This window comes from Sinohyriopsis cumingii, chromosome 19 (genome assembly GCF_028554795.1).
Source record: "Sinohyriopsis cumingii isolate HCF-2022 chromosome 19, ASM2855479v2, whole genome shotgun sequence".
In the NCBI taxonomy this organism is placed as follows: domain Eukaryota; kingdom Metazoa; phylum Mollusca; class Bivalvia; order Unionida; family Unionidae; genus Sinohyriopsis; species Sinohyriopsis cumingii.
This window is the reverse complement of record NC_142979.1, coordinates 59,643,739-59,662,636: the sequence shown is the minus strand read 5'-3', so window position 1 is coordinate 59,662,636 and position 18,898 is coordinate 59,643,739. Positions and strand designations below refer to the sequence as shown.

General features: G+C 37.5%; 1 protein-coding gene across 2 annotated transcripts in view; it reads right to left on the bottom strand.

Moving 5' to 3' along the window:
- LOC149775790 (synergin gamma-like) overlaps positions 1-18,898 on the bottom strand; it is a 160,037-nt gene that overhangs the window by 77,955 nt on the left and 63,184 nt on the right. For both annotated transcript variants that reach the window (XM_089943378.1, XM_089943379.1), the window contains exons 8-9: positions 16,928-17,069; positions 338-500 (exon numbers count right to left, since the gene is read on the bottom strand). In XM_089943378.1, the coding sequence (XP_089799504.1) occupies positions 338-500; positions 16,928-17,069 (305 nt within the window). The remainder of the gene's footprint in view (positions 1-337; positions 501-16,927; positions 17,070-18,898) is intronic.

Here is an 18,898-nt window from a genome sequence, read left to right as displayed (position 1 = left end):
TATGCCATCCTTTTTCTGATCAGAACAATATATGCTATTGTTAAAGGTTTCAAGGCCATTTTTCAGTACAAGATAGGCTATACATGGCGGCCAGTATAAATGGTGGAGAAAGAACCCTGGAAAATCCCAGAAAGAACCACCAACCCATAAGAAGCTACTTGCAAGCTTTCTCATGAACACACACTGGCCAAGCCTGAGACTCAAACCCACATAGACAAGAGGTGAGATGGAAGTGATCCGTAACGGTGAGCACTTTAGACCACTCGGCCACTCGGGGACCCCAAAACAGAACAATAAAAATGTTAGGATGGGAAAACAAACTAGGAATAAAACATACCTGAACAAGAGCTACAAGGGCAAGAATTGTGAAAAGTTCTGATTTTATGAGTTGACCAGGGGTCTCTTTGTTTGCCAACCCCCAAATATGTCCCAGCATTTCACGTTGCAGACCACTCAGCATCAATAATGGGTACAACCTGTCTGTGTTGATCTTCCCATCCCTTCAATGAAAATATACAGTAGCAGTATAGAACACTGCATGTGATGATTCAGTTATGTTAACATTTAAATTTAGGTGCCAAAATTCTATGATTTCAATTCTATACTATATCAGCACAAATGCAAAAAGAACCTGATGGATTTTTGTCTAGATTCATTAATATTTTCAATAGGAGGAACTAAGTGCATGGAGAAATGGAAATTGAATCCAACAAATAGTAAAATATGTTTCTTCGATGATACTTACCCAATCATAATACACCTCTCCCTCGATAACTCGCGCACATCGGGGTCCAAAACTATTGACCGCACTATAAGTGAGGCATGAGTTATCGAGAGACCTATAAAAAAGCCAAAACCAATAAAGCGATTGACGTAAAGGCAAAAGGGGGGTGGGTGGGTTGGCAGGTTATAGTGTTGAATATTCAATTTATAATCGTGCTGAGATTAACCGTGAATAAATATCTCTTCATAATGGTGCACTTTCTTTATTTTTTCCTCATAGAGCAACACTGAATTCAGGATAGATTACAATATATTGAGGAGATCATCACAAACATTATTCCACATGGTTTCCGTTCGCTTAACACGTGTACACATTGTGTACTATGTCACTAATTTGTGTGTTTAATTGGATACATTCTAGTTTTATTGTTTGATCCAAATTAGATGGGTTTTTAATACAAAAGATTGACACTCTTTTCGAGAAACATTGTCGATCGAATGAATGAACGATAGATAGATTTGATTGTGGCAGAAGTAAAATGAAAAAAAATCACAAGGGTTAATCATTACCAACATGAATTTAATGGGTCTACAAATTTAAAACGTGAATTTGAACACAATAATACTTGTCGTTTGTGACACACTTGACAAATATACAATGCTGTCGGGCATTTCTGCACACTTGAGGTTTCCATCTCCAATAATGAAGCAAAACGCACACCGAATTTGACCGATTGACATATAAAAATGTGAAACCATTTTCTATTGGTCAAATAAAATGAATTTTGATAACGGTAGTGACCACAAGAACTTATGCTCAGATTTGCATGCCTTTGAATTTTTTCTTTGTACCTCCCTTGCTTGATCTGATACAAAAGACATATTCAAAGTGATAAAACAACACAGGTCTCTTTAAATTGATTTGTTAATGCAACAAACACTTCCCCAACTTGTTGACCAAAACAAAGCTGGCATGTAATTAGGTTCTCACAGAAGTACTCACGGGTTTCAATGTGACGGTCAATTGACCCTTTTCATGTTTTCATAGAACAGAATATGTTGCAATTGCAATGTTAACATTGAAATGGAATTAAAGGATTAGAATGTGACTTTCACATAGCAAGATATTTATTTTGTGTTTATTCATTCTCTGTTGTCACCTGTTACCATTTACCAGAAGTTTTCATTGATCACTATTGCACCACACTGTTTATTTACAGTGTATTGACAACTATTTGTCATAAAATAATTACAAAATATATGATATTTTATTTAGAACTTTACGGGCATTAATCACCATTTTTGATGATAAAACGAGCGATGTATCAAGGATTAATTTACCAATTCTTATCTTAATTTTTTTAACGTTCAGCATATTTGAAAGATACATAAAATATATTTTCTTTGGAAAAAATCGGGAGCAATGATGGAAACCGCATTATAAGCGGGATTGCTAGTTATCTGGGCGCGAGTTATTGAGGGAGTGGTGTACCACAGAAGTACTACTACCTTGCAAATCCAGCCCTCCCAGGTTAAAATATTTTCGCTAAAAGTTATCTGCTACCTAAGCAGCAGTTAGAGTGGTCTCCCCATGATACTAAATTGTCACTTACTACTGGAACATAGGGAATGCTTTCTATATGTATGTCACTGCGGGGGAGGCTGAGAGGGTGAATGTATATTATGATAGGTAAGTAACATAATTTACTAGAAAAATTGGTTTCGTTTTCAAAATGTGACACCCAATCTTAATACCTTAGGAAAATAAGTAAGAGATGGAGGGAGATACAACCCCTTACCCTGGAGAGACCATCTCTGGTCCCCTATGGTATGTGAGACAGCTTCTAGACTGGAAAATAAACAAATTCAGCTGCTGAGCCATTCAAATGCTGTCATGTTCAGTGAGGTAAATATCCATGATAAATTCCACTTGGACAAGGATACAATGTTATTGGCCTGGTGAAATCCATAAGGAACAAAAGATCAGATAGGTCTTTGGTTTGTCTTATATTCTCTTTTTTATAATAACAGTGTGTCAGTGATCATAAAATGGTAGGTTTCATTGTGATTGGTGCTAACTGTTTCTCATAAAAGAGCCATAGGGAGTTAGCTATTGAGGTATGGATGCCTACATTGGTATAAAGTGTTCTCGTACGTGCCACTGAGATTATATTCCATTGCCTTTGTGTGCATCTAAGGTGGAAGGCCATCTCATCTGAGGGATTTGTGAGTACTGTTCGTTCTCAATAAAATCCAGACATGCAGCTTCAGTACTCTGAGTTGGGATGAAACACCTGCCAGTGTGGTACTTAATGCAGATGAGGGAATATCTTGATTCTTGGTGATTCTGTTGCAAGGTTCACGAGGTTTGTCCAAGATTTCCCATTTGAGTGGAATTCCACCTTGTTGCCGATAGGTTCATCATATGTTGATCCTACTGAGTGAAAACTGAGGGATGAAGAGATCATTCCATTTGTATTAGTTCTTTCTTGCAGGAGTCCAACAATACATTAGCCAGCCCAGTATACGCCAAACTTAAACATGGATTTGTTGTTGAGGACACCATTTTAGAAAATCCCAAACAAGAATACAAAGATCTGTGTACTAAGTTCTGCTTTGCTGCTGAGATGAGTCACCATGGTAGAAATGTCACAGACAATGAGACTCTATTTCCATGTAAGTTCTCCAACCACCAATGAAAAGCTTTCAAAATGGTTTCATCTTGAGGATGTCAATATGCAAATAACGATCATGAAGGGGCCACACTCCTATTAGAGATGTTTAAACTTTAGACAATTTCTACGGAGTACCCGTCAATCCTAATGATCGGTCACCCGGGTATCCGATCAAAGGGAAATTGATTTAAATGTGATCATGAACTGCTTTGTTGTACATTCACACATGCCAAACCCAAAGAAAGGTATCAGCATAATTACTAATATAAGTGGCAAAAAAGCATAATCTGAGCATAAAAAGAGCAATATATATATATATATATATATATATATATATATATATATATATATATATATATATATATTACAGGCCATAATTACAGAAAAGTGTATGAAAAATGTACATTAACTTTTGCTACTTATCTGGATCTGCAGTTAAATTTTTGTCACAAATCGACTAAACCCATGTAGATTAGAAGTTAGTACAAAACACTCACTTTAACTAGTCTACATGTCTACAGTAATTATCGTGAATAGTCGTAAAGTTCACAAATGATGACTTGTTGTACATCACTGTCAAATTCTTATTTCAAATTTGTAAAAAGCTATTGATTTGACTTTTTCTGGTGTAACATGTTTTAAGTTAACAAAATTCCTCTTCCCTAAAATGTTTCAATCTTATAAAATCCATCTCAGTCACATCGATAAAGCCTGTTTAACCTATTATGATCTCTTGTGCCATTTATTTTCAATTCAGACTGGTCTGCTACATATGTGGTATCAAAATAGAATGTATCCGTGACAAGTGGCTTCACATTCAAGAAACCCATGTTTTCTAAGAATTGTTTGATGTATGTACTATAAATAGAAATAAGGAAATTAGACTGAGGTCTAACAAGGAACAAAGGGGCTCAAATCGTTGTTTCCAATTTAACAATCAGTACTAAATAATAAAACAAAAAAAATTTGTAAATAGGTGCAGTACATCATTTTTCTTGACCAATGAGAGGGCAGTATTCAAACAGCAAGTTGCACTTGCATATTTAGCAGGCATGATCATGGCAATGTCGAGCAGTAGCGTGGGAAAATAGTCTGGCATTCCTTAAAGGTATGAGAGTAAGCCAAGCTCTGGATAGTCATACAAAGTCAAATGCTTAAGCTGAGCATCGGTTCCAAATTTGCAATGCGAAACCTAACTTGAAATATCAGCATTGATTCTTAAATAGGTCACGCAAGAAAGGAGAAAAGTGTCATCCCTTGTATTATTATATAGTATATGTATGACAACAAAACTATAAGCAATGTTACCAGCCTATGTGACTATGAATAAATGCACACATGGCATGAGCCTCGAACTATAATCCTTATTCTATATCTCAATCTGAACTTGGAAAGTTTTTTTCTTAAAGGGATATGTGGTTGTCCATTTTATTACTCAGGTTATTATTAAAGGGTGGGCACCAGCATAACCAGGTACCTATTGGCATCTTTAATTCAAATAGCATCCCAAAATGGTAGGAGACTTTCTCCCCCAGTCATCTGTATTTGTTCCCATAGCGACCATGATACCAGAGGTTTTACTTGCAGAGTTATCCCCAATTCAAGTCCATGGAGTTGAGATGCAACCTTGTAATGTGCATACTGTGAAAGTTGGTCCAATGGTCAAAGGCTCAACCTCCATTTTGGACCACAGTAACATTGCTATGGGAGCCCAAGAAAGCAACCAAAACTAAGGTGTCCACTGCCGTATTAAGCAAACTTCAGCAGGAAAAAGAATTCTCTTGCAGTTGGATTGCTCTGTGTAGACAAGGAATCTAACACTGGATGAATTCAATTCTCGTTCCTGAAATAACATTCTTTTTACTCAAACAATGATTCCAGACCTACTCGACTGAGTTCTTGAAAGGGCACGAGGTTGGAGATGTCTCACTGACAAGGAGATTAAGAATGAAAAAGGAGGGTAACATGTGAAAACAAGTCTCACAGAACTTTAAGCCATGTGAGTGGGACACATTAAGCAAGGCCTCTTGCAAGTCCACACTGATTGTGTAGTCTCCACAATGAATAGCATTTGAACCGGTTGTTGCATTGTATTGTGAACCCAAGAGCATAACAGTTGACTGAATGTGCTTAGGTTGATGACCAAGTGATATGTGCTGCTTTGTAACTGGAAGAACTCTGGGCAAAGACTTAGATGGTGTGCAGAACATGATACTGAGTCCCCAGAACACCATTTGTCGGACCACATTTTCATCGTGGTAAATCTTCCCCCATTCAGCAACAAAAGATTGTAGCCTTCTCCCTAATGGTATCTGTGGTAAGGGGGCATGGACCATGTCGTTTGAGATAGAAAGAGTCTTGTGGAATGCTAGTGAACATGATTGACCTCACTGAGTTTGGAAGAACTGTGGTTTTTGTAAATTTGGTAAGACTGCTTCCCAGTGGCATGTGCTGTAGTGATATCCATGAACTTTTTTCATTGCCTTGCAAATAATCCCTCCTCTGTAGCTGAGACTGTGAGGAATGGAAAGAAGGCATCCTTGGTGGCTTGTTGTGAATTCCATCAACCTCATCATTAAAGAAGAGATTAGATGATGAAGGTTGCAAGTGATAAGAGGTATTAGGCAGTCTCATGGATTATTTGAATAAGTATTTGTTTCGCTTGGTTGCCTTGCTATCTTTTAGCAGTTATGACTGAGTCAGTTAATTTAAGGTAGTTTAATTATATTTATAAACAATAACATTTATAACAGTGTTCAGTTGATCAAACAAAATGTGTTCACCCGACATATGAGCTGCTAGATTTTAAATATGTATGATTTGCATGCTTTTAACTTTTCTTTTATTCCACCATCTTTTTTTGATTCAAAGGTTGTAATTAACGTGATAATACAAAGGAGGCCAGGTTTACATTCAGTGCAATAAATATAACAAATAGTTCCGCAACCGCAAGTTACTTATCAAAACATGGTCAGCACTTAATTAGTGTCTCAGAGAAACACTTACAGACATAGCTGTTATGGTAGATTGACACATTTTACGTTGCATTTTTTATGATTACACTGAAGAGTAACAAAAAGAGTGAACTAAAACACAAAAGTTTCCTTTAACAAAAAATTATTTATCTGGCATTTAATAATTAATGTACTGCATAAGTGACATTTTCATTGATCAAAATTTCCTTAATATCTTTAATTACAGTGTGCTAAGAATGTCGTTTGGAAAGAAAATGTAGCAAATGATATGACTTCTTATTAAAAGTTGATATTTTCATCATGTTGATTAAAATTTCAAAGTCCTATCTACGATATATCAACCTTTCAGTTATCAATTTTGAAAGCGATTTCTTCAAGTTCAACAAATATGGATCATTTTTGGGGGTATTTTCTGGTTTTAAAAATGGCATCATGCCTGACCCCGCATTATAATCAGGTTTGCGATTTATCAGGCCATAAGTTATCAAGGGAGTGGTGTTTTGTTTATATCTTGTTGCTATGGCTACTATAATGTGATGCCCATATCAAACAATTTGCTAATGTAGGTGATACACCACTCCCCCCTCATCGTGACCATCCCAGGGGTATACTGCCGTAATGTAAGACCACATCATAATGAGGTACATAATTCATAATATACTCCTTCATTACAATGCTGTCCAAGGGAGTAACATAAAACTACACTGTAGTGAAGCCACCTTAAGGTGAAGTACACTATAAACACAACACTCCCTCATTATAATGCTGTCCAAGGGAGTAACATAAAACTACACTGTAGTGAGGCCACCTTAAGGTGAAGTACACTATGAACACAACACTCCCTCATTACAATGCTGTCCAAGGGAGTCACACAAAACTGCACTGTAGTGAGGCCACCTTAAGGTGAAGTACACTATAAACACAACACTCCCTCGTTATAATGCTGTCCATAGGATTCAAAGTAAACTGCCTTAAAGTGAGACCACCTTATAATGAAGTACACTATATATAATTATCACTTAATGCTAATATATCTTATAACAGGAATGCCAATTTTTCAGTAAATTATGTTTCTCTGAGACTACTTACACAATCACATTTCATTAGGAATATTGGCTTGTTACAAGACAAAAGTCTTTTTCTGTCTATCTCATGGAGACAAAGGGCAATAACTCGTGTACATTACCTACCCTTGCTGCCACCAGGTGTCGGTGGTTTTTAGCTGAGTGAGACTGAGATTGTTGATGTTGTTGTTGTTGGGTTTAATGCCATTTTTCAGCACATGATAGACTATACATGGCGGCCAGTATTAATGGTACAAGAAGAACCAGGAAAAACTCTGGAAAGAACCACCGACCCACGAGAAGCTACTGTCAAGCTTTCTCACATACCCACATTAGCCAAATCAGATACTCAAACCCACGCAGACAGAGGTGAGATGGAAGTGATCCATAATGGGGAGCACTTTAGACCACTCGGCCACTCAGGGCCCCCGCTGAGTGAGATACTAACTAGGATGTTCACATGGCAGGGTGGTTGGAAGGGATTTTAAGTAATGTGACTGGGTAAGTCTTCTTGCAGAATCATAATTTACTGAAAAATTTGCTTTCTCTTTCAAATAAGTTCCCCAACCACATTATGTTTGGAGAATAGGTAATAGAAGGGAATGCTGAGCATCCAACCTCTACTTCGGGTACCCTAGGGAATGATGGCCGACTCCCCATGCGAACAATAGCCCATTCTCCTAATTACATAAGCAACACAGCTTAGGGTCACTTGATGTGTGACCCTTATATACAGTTAAGGTAAATATTAAAATCTTCTTACCTACAAAATTACACTGGCTAATCCAGCAAAGCTGATAGACTGTGTTGATTGTTTAATTGGATCTGGTTGCTGTCTGTGCTGCTGACAACAGACTTACCAGATTCAAGGTTTGCCTCTGCAAAGCTAAATCTCTGAGATAAAAACTCCAGAAGGTTGACTCTGCATGCCAGTTGCTAATAAATCTCAGATTGAAAAGTTACGTTTGAACACGAGTTTCTCAGAGATGGCTCGAATCTCATGACCAGTAATTTCATGCATGAAAATCGGATCTTTTGAGACTTCAGAGTACACTGAGTGTATAACTCATCACTCATCTGAGCCATAAAGCAAGGGTTTGAGGGGTGATATCCTGTTTCCGGCATTCACCAGAAAGAAGAGGCATCTGCCCATGCGACGACTTGTCTGTGATTCATGCAGTACTTGAGAGTACAAACAGGATCTTGCATGGCTGCTGCTCGTGACCTATGGAATTGAGTGAATGAATTAACACTCTTTGATTACTGAAGGATGGTAACATATTTCTGACTACAAAGCATGGTTGTGTCAAGAGAAAAACAGAACAATCTGATCTGAACTGAAGATAGTTCAGGTTGATGGAAAGGGCACATAGCTCACTTACCCTGCATGAAGAAGCTAAAGCTCTCAGGAAACATGTCTTGCATGACAGTAACATTAGTGTGGGACTGAGGCTAGAATTTACTGGAATTGAGTCATATTAAAACCCAGGACAGATTCCATCTAGGAGAGAGACAAACTTTGGGCGATTGAGATAAAAATGGGCTAAAAGACCTAATATGTCTTTATAATACTTAATACCATGTCTACCACGACGCCAAAATGTGTCTGATATCATGGAATGATAGCCTTTGATAGTAATTGGGGCCAACTTTTTCTCCTCAAAGAGCCAGAGAAAAAAGTCAGCCAGTTGAGGAATTAAGGCACTCAGAGGGATGATGTTATTGGTATGGCACCAGTCTCTGAAAATATGCCACGTTTCCTTGAAAGCCTTCAAAGTGGATGGCTTTCTTGCTCTTGAGATTCTCTCCACAATCAAAGGTTTAAACTGTTCATCTCACAAGGCTGTCCCAATAAGAGCCAAGCAGAAGAAGATGATCTGGCATGGGATGGAACACCCATGACCATGGTTGCTTGAGAACATTTGAGTTGGCTGGAATCTTCCTGGGTATGTCTATCGCTAGATCGAGTATATCAGTAACTGAAAATTTGTCACATCTGAAAGGAGTATCAGAATCATCTTACATTTCTGACCCCGTTATTTTTGGTATTAGGACCATGGGAGGGTAGGCAAATGCCCACAATCCCTCCCAACTAATTGACAGTGCATTCATGGCCCAAGCTTCTGGGTCTGGGACTGGAGAGATGAAGGTGGGTAACTTGCGATTCCACCTCGTAGCAAAAAGGTCAATGACTGCCCCAAAAGTGCACAGAACCAAGTGAAAATTGACTGATGAAGAGACTATTCCATGTGAAGGACTTGACCTCTACTGGATAGTTTGTCAGCCAAGACATTGAGTCTGTTATGTATGTGCCTGATTTGTATGTTGATATGGAGATTGTCACACCAACCGCAGAAACTGCCAAATCAGAACACACAGGTAGGGTGATTTGGTGCCCTCCTGTTTCAGGAGATAGGTCACCACCACATAGTTGTCAAACATAATGAGGACTGTTTTGCCTGAGAGTTAATCTTTCCAGAAGTGAACAGCATTGATGACAATTGTAATTTTTAGAATGTTGATGTGTAGAGGCCACTCCCCAGGCTCCTATGTGCCACTGACAGTAGTGAAGTCCGGCGACAGGTGGGAACACCAACTGTACATACTAGCATTGGTACATAGTTATTTCCACTTAGTGCTTCTCGAGTTAGATTCCCATGGTCAGCCAACCTGGGTTGTGCCATTGACCTAGGAATCATCATATCTCTAGCATGATAACTGTTTGATCGCGGGAACTTGAAAAGGTGTGCCATTGTACTAGCAATGTTATTTGCAGGGACACATAAAAAGATGGACAAGAGGGATCAAGTAAGCTCCACACTGAATAATCTGAGGAGTTGCAAAAACTCTTTCACTGAAATGCAAGTCCTGGTGGAAATGGATTCAATGAGTTCAATCATTCTGATTATGCGACCCTATTGAATTTTGGAGGTCAATGAACTGGTTCAGGTGACTCAAGTCAATGATGGATCTCTACTTGCTAATCACTTTCTGAATAAGAAACAGCTTTTAATAAAACCCTTGAGACTGTGGTCTTTGCATAATTGCCACCACCTGCTTTTTTTATGAGTGACTGCATCTCCTGTTGTAGAAAGGCATCTTTCTCCTGATCTAATGACACATCTGTGAAGAGTGGAGAGGAGGAAAGGGGGAGTTGTTGGATAAGTGAAACCTGAAGTCTCTCCGAAACGACCTGGATCACCCAATCGTTCTGAGGGAATAGGGGGATCCAGTGAGCCCAAAATTACAGTAGTCGGCTGCCCACATGTTGGCTGTCTGAAGGTGGTGGGGAGAGTAGATCAAAGTTTACAGTTAGAAGGCTTGAAGGCAGAGAAATTTGGTTTCCTGCCGCCTCTGTACAACTGCCTCCTAGGTTGTTGGGTTGGGATTGATATCGGTGCATATTTGACTGGAAAGATCCCTTGTCCCAAGGCCATTTAATGTCCCTTTGCACTGGCAGGGGCTGAGTGGTTCCAAATGACTGTGTGGTCTGAGCAGCTAGTTGGAGGGGCAGTTCCTGAGCTGCCTGCCTCCAAACTTCTTTGATTCTTCCTCCAAAAAGTAATGGTGACCCAAACAGGGTCATCAGAAAAACAAATGAGGGTGTGATGAGGATTAAGTGACACTGACCACAGACGTTCGTCACAGTGATCTGCCTGGTTAATGATCCTAGCAATCCTGGCCATTGCCTCCCAAGTGAGGCTATTGTCAGATTTCTCTGCTAGTCAGATGATTGTCAATGAGGCCGATTCTAACACTGAGGATGTTGCGACAACGTTCTGAACTAGCATGGATGTGGCATGAAATAGATTTCTGTCCACTTTATAATACAATGCAATGGATATCTAGATGGCTGATAAACTCTTGTTGAGGGCTGGGAGATCAGTACTGAAGGCATCTTAGTGGGTTTTATACCAGCAAGAGGAGAAAGTCACTGGAACATGGCTTTCTGATAAGCCCTAGAATTTCCCAGATCACCAATTCTACCTGAAAGCCGATCAGTGATCTTATTTTTTGTGGATTGGAGAAGTCGGAAGGAAGGCATCTTTTCCTTCTCACCGCAATCTACTGATGCCTTAACTTCATAATCTTGAGCAGCAGCAGGGGGTCGAGGTCATTCTGAAGTGGACAAGACCTGATACATGTTCTCAACTGCGGCTTTAAAGCTTCAGTCCATTCCATGGTTGGATCTGAATATGGTTGATTGGATGGAGCTTCATTACACTCACTGTGCATCTAATCTCATTCTGAGTTGTTGTTGTGGGGTTTAACGCCATATTTCAGCACACGATAGGCTATGCATGGCGGCCAGTATTAATGGTGGAAGAAGAACCCAGGAAAACACCGGGAAGAACCACCGACCCACGAGAAGCTACTGTCAAGCTTTCTCACATACCCACATTGGCTGAATCCTAGACTCGAACCCACGCAGACAGAGGTGAGATGGCAGTGATCCGTAACAGAGAGCGCTTTAGACCACTCGGCCACTCGGGGCCCCCCTCATTCTGAGTGAGGTAGCAGCTCCTGATAAGCCATGCCAGATGGCATTGATGACCCCAGCCATCCATCTTTGAAGATGTCACTAGGTCTCTCTTGTAGACAAAAAGTGAACATTGCTGGAACTGCTGGCTGGTTTGTTTGGCATACGGTTGGGCCAGATGCTGGTGATATAGAAGATGGTCTGGCTATCACTGGTACCAGCCTCTCCAAAAGCCTGGCTGGATGGACAGACTTCTCATTGAAATCTCATGTATAGTCATGGTAAGTTGCAGATGGTGCAGCTCAATGGACAAATCTGTCACTAAGATCCCTGTACATTCTAGTTGGCTGGAATGTTTCAAGAAAAGGTCCCCATACTGGGATGACTGGAAGGCTGGTGTTGGCTGGATAGCTGCTGGTGTCTGGAACTGGCAACAGTGAGGTATTATGAATTGGATCCATAGGATCCAGTACAAAACCCCATGTGTCCTGACTTATATGCATGAAGACTTACATCCCATGGGCTGCCTAAAATTGGGGGAATATTCCCTTAATGAGTCAGAAAAAGGTGTGGAAGTAAGTGAAGGAAAATGGGGTAAAATTTGACCTGATGTCAAGAGTTGCATCATCATCTCCTGGACCAGACAACGTATCTTTTTGAAGGTGGACTGTTGTACCCTTTCCACATTCTCCTCCTCCACTTTTGCTTATGTGACTGTAGTCAACAGTTGTAAATGACAAATTTTTGGGGGAGGGGGACCAGCATCACCCACAAGACTTGCAACTGAGGTAGACTTGGGATGTATGCTAAGGACGTCAACGTTTTCTTTCTTCAACTTAGTCCATCATTCTTTCCCTACAGCTGCCTTCTGGAACAATATAGCCCATGTGTTACATGTAATGCATGCAATCAACAATGTACATTTTGTACATACAATACAGTAGTTATGGTTGTCCTCCCAAGCTTTTTAACTTTTTGCACTTTAGACACTGAAATGACACAAGATATGAAAACAAAGCATAAATTTGTAATGCAGTATATTACTAACTTGTTAAATAACTCTGGTTACTAACGTAAAAGTGAGGAAAGTACTGTGTTGGATGCCTATAGGATATGCTTGAACTCATGCATTATGCCTTTAGTTAACATTTCCTATCAAAACAACATAAATAAGAAAATCAAGCATAAATTATCAATGCAATATATTATAAACTCACTAATACTATCTTTGTATCTTCATTACTGAGTAAGCTAAAATAGTCAAGTGTCACACTAACTCGTAAATGACAGCATGAGGTCAATGATAGCATGGTGTAACATGGTCTTAAATAGACGATGTACAAAAAGGTGACAAAATCACTCACATTTGGCAGACATTGTAAAATTAATGTAAACAACCTACAGCAGAATGATTATTCAACAAAATAAATCCAAAAGAAACTGGATGGTTCGATTTTAACCCCCAAATTGCTTTGTCTGAGTTAAACTTTACTATGTTATCAATACAGCAGTAAAGTTAACAGGTGACACCTGGCGGTGGCAAGGGAAGACATTGGGCAAGAGTCATTGCCCTTTGTCTATATGAGATAGACAGAAAAAGACATTTTTCATCTTTTAGTAGGGCTGCATTCTTGAGGTAGCAGGCTAATATTCCTAATGTAATGTGATTGTAGAATGTATTTGAAAGAGAAATTGTCATAATAATGGGTGCTACAGTGACTGTGTGCCAAACAGACTCTGGTTTATACTTGTAGGCACAAGAGAGATACAAGTAAGAATTTTGCAGCATCATTTCTAAATACAGGGAAAAGAAATTTTGTAAAACCTGATGTAATTAAATTAACATTAATTTATATTACCTATTGATTTAAAGGACTAATGCATCAGATAAGTGACCTATTGATTTATATGACAAATGCATTAAATATCCGTGACATATTGATTTATAGGACTAATGCATCAGATAAGTGACCTATTGATTTATAGGACTAATGCATCAGATAAGTGACCTATTGATTTATAGGACTAATAGGACTAATGCATCAGATAAGTGACCTATTGATTTATAGGACTAATGTATAAGTGACCTACTGATTTATAGGATTAATGCATCAGATAAGTGACCTATTGATTTATAGTACTAATGCATTAAATATCCGTGACCTATTGATTTATAGGACTAATGCATTAAATATCAGTGACCTATTGATTTGTCAGACTAACGCATCAAATATCAGTGACCTATTGATTTATATGACAAATGCATTAAATATCAGTGACATATTGATTTATATCACCAATGCATTAAATATCCATGACCTATTGTATTATAGGACTAATGCATCAAATATAAGTGACTTATTGGTTTATATGACTAATGCATTAAATATCAGTGACCTATTGATTAATATGATTAATGAATCAAATATCAGTGACCGATTTATTTCAATACATTTTATTAAGAAGCATACAAGAATTTTTGACAGGTTCATACAATCTGTGACATCATTCACAGAAAATTCTTTCCGTAACCCATGAGTATCTGTGAAATTTAAAACATATCAAAGTCTAAGCATCAATTGTCTAAGCTATTTTAAACATGACACAATCAAAATGTCAAGGAAATGAAAGTATGACAAAAAAGCACAATTTTAGTTTCCTAAAACATAACATAGAGGCTTCAAGTCAATTAGCATTTACTGTAAATACTCGCATATAAGTTGAGTCCAACTGCAAACAACACAGACCACAATCTGATGCTGCAAGATGTGCCAGAAGATAGGGATCTATGTTGTTTCTTCTAATGTTTACTGTTACAAGTCTATACTCTTAAAATAAGTAACAGAAAAGAGTGAAAATCAACAAGCTTTGTAAAATTCAACAAATAATTTATTTCCCTAGAATACAAAGTAAAAATGTAATAAAAAGGAACTTAAGGTATCATAAATGAAATCCCAAATAAATAAACAGTCTTTTGCTCAATCACAGAAATATATTCCAGGTTTGAATTCACTATAAATTCCAGTGAATGTCTCTAAGAATTTTGTCAGAGCACTTTTGTATTTCCAGAGAAAATAATCACTTGAATTCAGTAATTCGAAGAAATAAATTCCAGCCCAAAAATACTGGTCACAACATATAATACAACTTGATTGTGCTAGATCTTAAAGCACCAATGAAAAATCCTCTCAGCTATGAGATTATATAGTTCTCTACTCACTTCAGGTCACAATTAGTATTTTATTTCAAAAAATAATTTTACTTAGTGGAAAATAACCCTTTAGAATGATCCTGATGATTAAAAAATAATTTTAAAAATGTTAGTTATTATTAGAAACATACTGCTAAAATTACTATAGAACCTGGACTATGTCAAGTACACTAAGGAAATCCCAAAACCTAAACCCAGACCCAAATAAACATACTTCTTCTATTAATAATGATCCTGATATTAAGCGAATATATATAGAAAATATTTTAGCTATGTATTAGTTGTTTACAGAATAAAATTAAAAAATAAATCGGGTCAAGCAGAAATGAACTCAGTTTTGGACAAGGTCAAATCCAACATACAAAGTTACATTGCAATACCATATCATGAAATAAATTTTAAAAAAACAAAAATACAAATAAACAAACAATGCAAATTAAATATACATAACATTACTCCTAATAAACTTTTATGCCACTTGCAGTTGGCCTAGAATTACAAGTAAGAATATGCAGTACTTAAAAAAAGACTTCAAAATATTGATCAAAGTCTCATGAGAAAGCTACTCACAAGCTTTCTCACATACTCACACTGACAGAACCTGAGACTCAAATGCATGCAGAGTTGAGATGGCAGTGATTGGTAAAAACAAGCGCTTTAGGCTACAGGTGCCCTTATTTTGCACAAAGATTTAAAACATTTATTAAATGAAGTGGTTTAGATTGTAAAAAGCCATATAAAAATGAAACATAAAAAATGCATTCATTTGTATTGGGTAACTACAATTTTATCAGACGTATGGAAGAGGTCAAATATATTTAAAAAATGAGGTCAGGTAAATAAAATATATAATTAATTCAATCATGCAACATTTCATAAAGAAAAGAAAAGAAATCTTGATTGACAGCCTTTACAAATTACTTTTAAAAGTAAAATAAATAACTTGAAAGACACAAATACATATTTCTACAATTCAAAACCCAACTGGTAAGCAATTAACTAATATGTAATTTAATGATTTTACTGTGACCACATACCCAAGGAATAATAAGTTAATTAAGTGTAGATGTTTTGATCATAGTGACCTTTGAGCATGACCATTTTAAAATTAGTTCTTGGGATCTACAGATTTAACTACAAAAACTAGAAGTAGGAATGTCCCCCCAAATAAACCTAGGAAATGCAAAACTAGATAAAGGCATTCTGAAGATGCGGACAGAGAGACAGATGAGGTCAAAACAAAATGCCTCTTTCACATTTATTCTGGCTCATGTGAAAATGGCTTCAGTCTACTGAGAGAAATCAAAAACTTGGCATCACAATAACAAGAAAATGGATTTCAAAAATTTTGATCTAACAGAACAAAAACAGCATACATTTTAACTGCATACTTTTCACTATAAAATGAAATAGAAATAAGTAAAAGCAGACAAAAAATGCCCTGAAAATGTTAATGTATATTAGTGCAATTAAAATACAAATTTTTGAATATGTATAACAAAGAAGAAACCATTAAAAAACTTTAACTTGCTGACTACATAAAACAAAACTTAAACAAAATCTTTATTCTCAATCTGTTCTCCATATTTAAAAAAATCACCAAAAATGAGTTTAAAAAACACCCAATGAAACAGAAACAGATGTTGAGTCATAACATAAGCTTTCCTGTACTTCATAAAGGATAGCTCATAACATGCAGAATAAAATAAAAGTAAAGTGGATTTGATAAAAAAACAAAGTAATATTACTATTCTACATGCAGTCTAGTAATTAGGAACACATTCTGTATTTGCACTTACACCAGAGAGGCTTCCAAGACTTGTTTATACAGCTGTGGAATCAGACTGTCATCATGTAGCCATGGTGGGGGTTTTGGAAGGTGTTTACTGACTGGACTAGGTTTTGATGGTTGTGATGCTACTGACTTCTTATCCTTTTGAGCTGAAAAATTCAAACAGGTGTGTCAGTAGAATTATAAATATATAATAATGATTACAGTTGGCTAATGTTGAATCCTCCTCAAGCATGTTAGTGGTTCAATTAAAGTCTGAAATGATTGCAGTATTTCATGGTGTGAGATCACTGACAATGGATAATTCCCCTTGGGTGGGACACCAATCCATCATAGGTTAACCTATACAGAGACACACATATATTGTTGCTGTCCATTTGCATCAAGCCCTGTATTCTTCAATTTTTTAGCTCAAGTTTAAGGTCAAATTCAGAGTTCACACCTTTAATGCCCTATGATTTTTACTGTCCAAAACATTATGCCCTTTAACTTTCACTGTAACAAAATGTTAGGATGTTCTTTTCAATAAAATGCAACATTACAATGTTGATGTTTCCAGGTATGAGAAATATTCAAGGTCTTCGAGACTGAGCTTCCTCTTCAGAAAAAATTCAAGAATACCAGGCCTGGCTTCATTAGAACAAAAAAGGATCAGTGCCTGGCTAAAGGACAAAATAACAATGGCTGACAGAAAATACCAGGCCTGGGTTGACTAGAACAAAGAAGGATCAGTGCCTGGCTAAAGAGATAAATAACAATGGCTGACAGAAAATACCAGGCCTGGGTTGACTAGAACAAAGAAGGATCAGTGCCTGACTAAAGGGATAAATAACAATGGCTGACAGAAAATACCAGGCCTGGGTTGACTAGAACAAAGAAGGATCAGTGCCTGACTAAAGGGATAAATAACAATGACTGACAGAAAATACCAGGCCTGGGTTGTCTAGAACAAAGAAGGATCAGTGCCTGGCTAAAGGGATAAATAACAATGGCTGAAAGAAAATAGGCCTGGGTTGACTAGAACAAAGAAGGATCAGTGCCTGGCTAAAGGACAAAATAACAATGGCTGAAAGAAAGTAGGCCTAGGTTGACTAGAACAAAGAAGGATCAGTGCCTGGCTAAAGGACAAAATAACAATGGCTGAAAGAAAATAGGCCTGGGTTGACTAGAACCAAGAAGGATCAGTGCCTGGCTAAAGGCATAAATAACAATGGCTGAAAGAAAATGGGCCTGGGTTGTCTAGAACAAAGAAGGATCAGTGCCTGGCTAAAGGGATAAATGACAATGGCTGAAAGAAAATAGACCTGGGTTGACTAGAACAAAGAAGGATCAGTGCCTGGCTAAAGGGATAAATGACAATGGCTGAAAGAAAATACCAGGCCTGGGTTGACTAGAACAAAGAAGGATCAGTGCCTGGCTAAAGAGATAAATAACAACTGATGGAGAAAACTGATACTGGGTTGACAAGAGCAAATAAGGATCAGAGTCTGGGTCGACTAGAAAACTGCAACTCATGACTATCTAATCTTGAATATAAAGTGCCTACTACTATTACTACCATATGTACTCATGTATAAGTCATATCCAACTGCATTGACCCAGATCTACTGTCAAGAAATGTACCAGCAGATATGGGTCTATGCCATTTGCTGGGAGTAATCAATAGAACAAACAATACAGACCCTGATCTTCCAGCACATTATGTTACAGCAGATGGGGGCCCATGTTGTTTTGCAGTTGGACCTGACCGATAACAAAGTACATACAGTACTGCTGCTATACCATTCCGCTTCTTGCAGCATTGACAACCTGTATAAGATGTGTGAAACACCAACAAACACGTTTTATGTGGAGGGGTGAAATAAACTTTCATACTTTCAATTCAGTTTTTTCTTTCATGGATATAATTTTTGTGGTTCATAAAAAAGATTACATTTTCATCAGGACTTTAATGTTTGGATTGGGAAAGGGTTTTTAC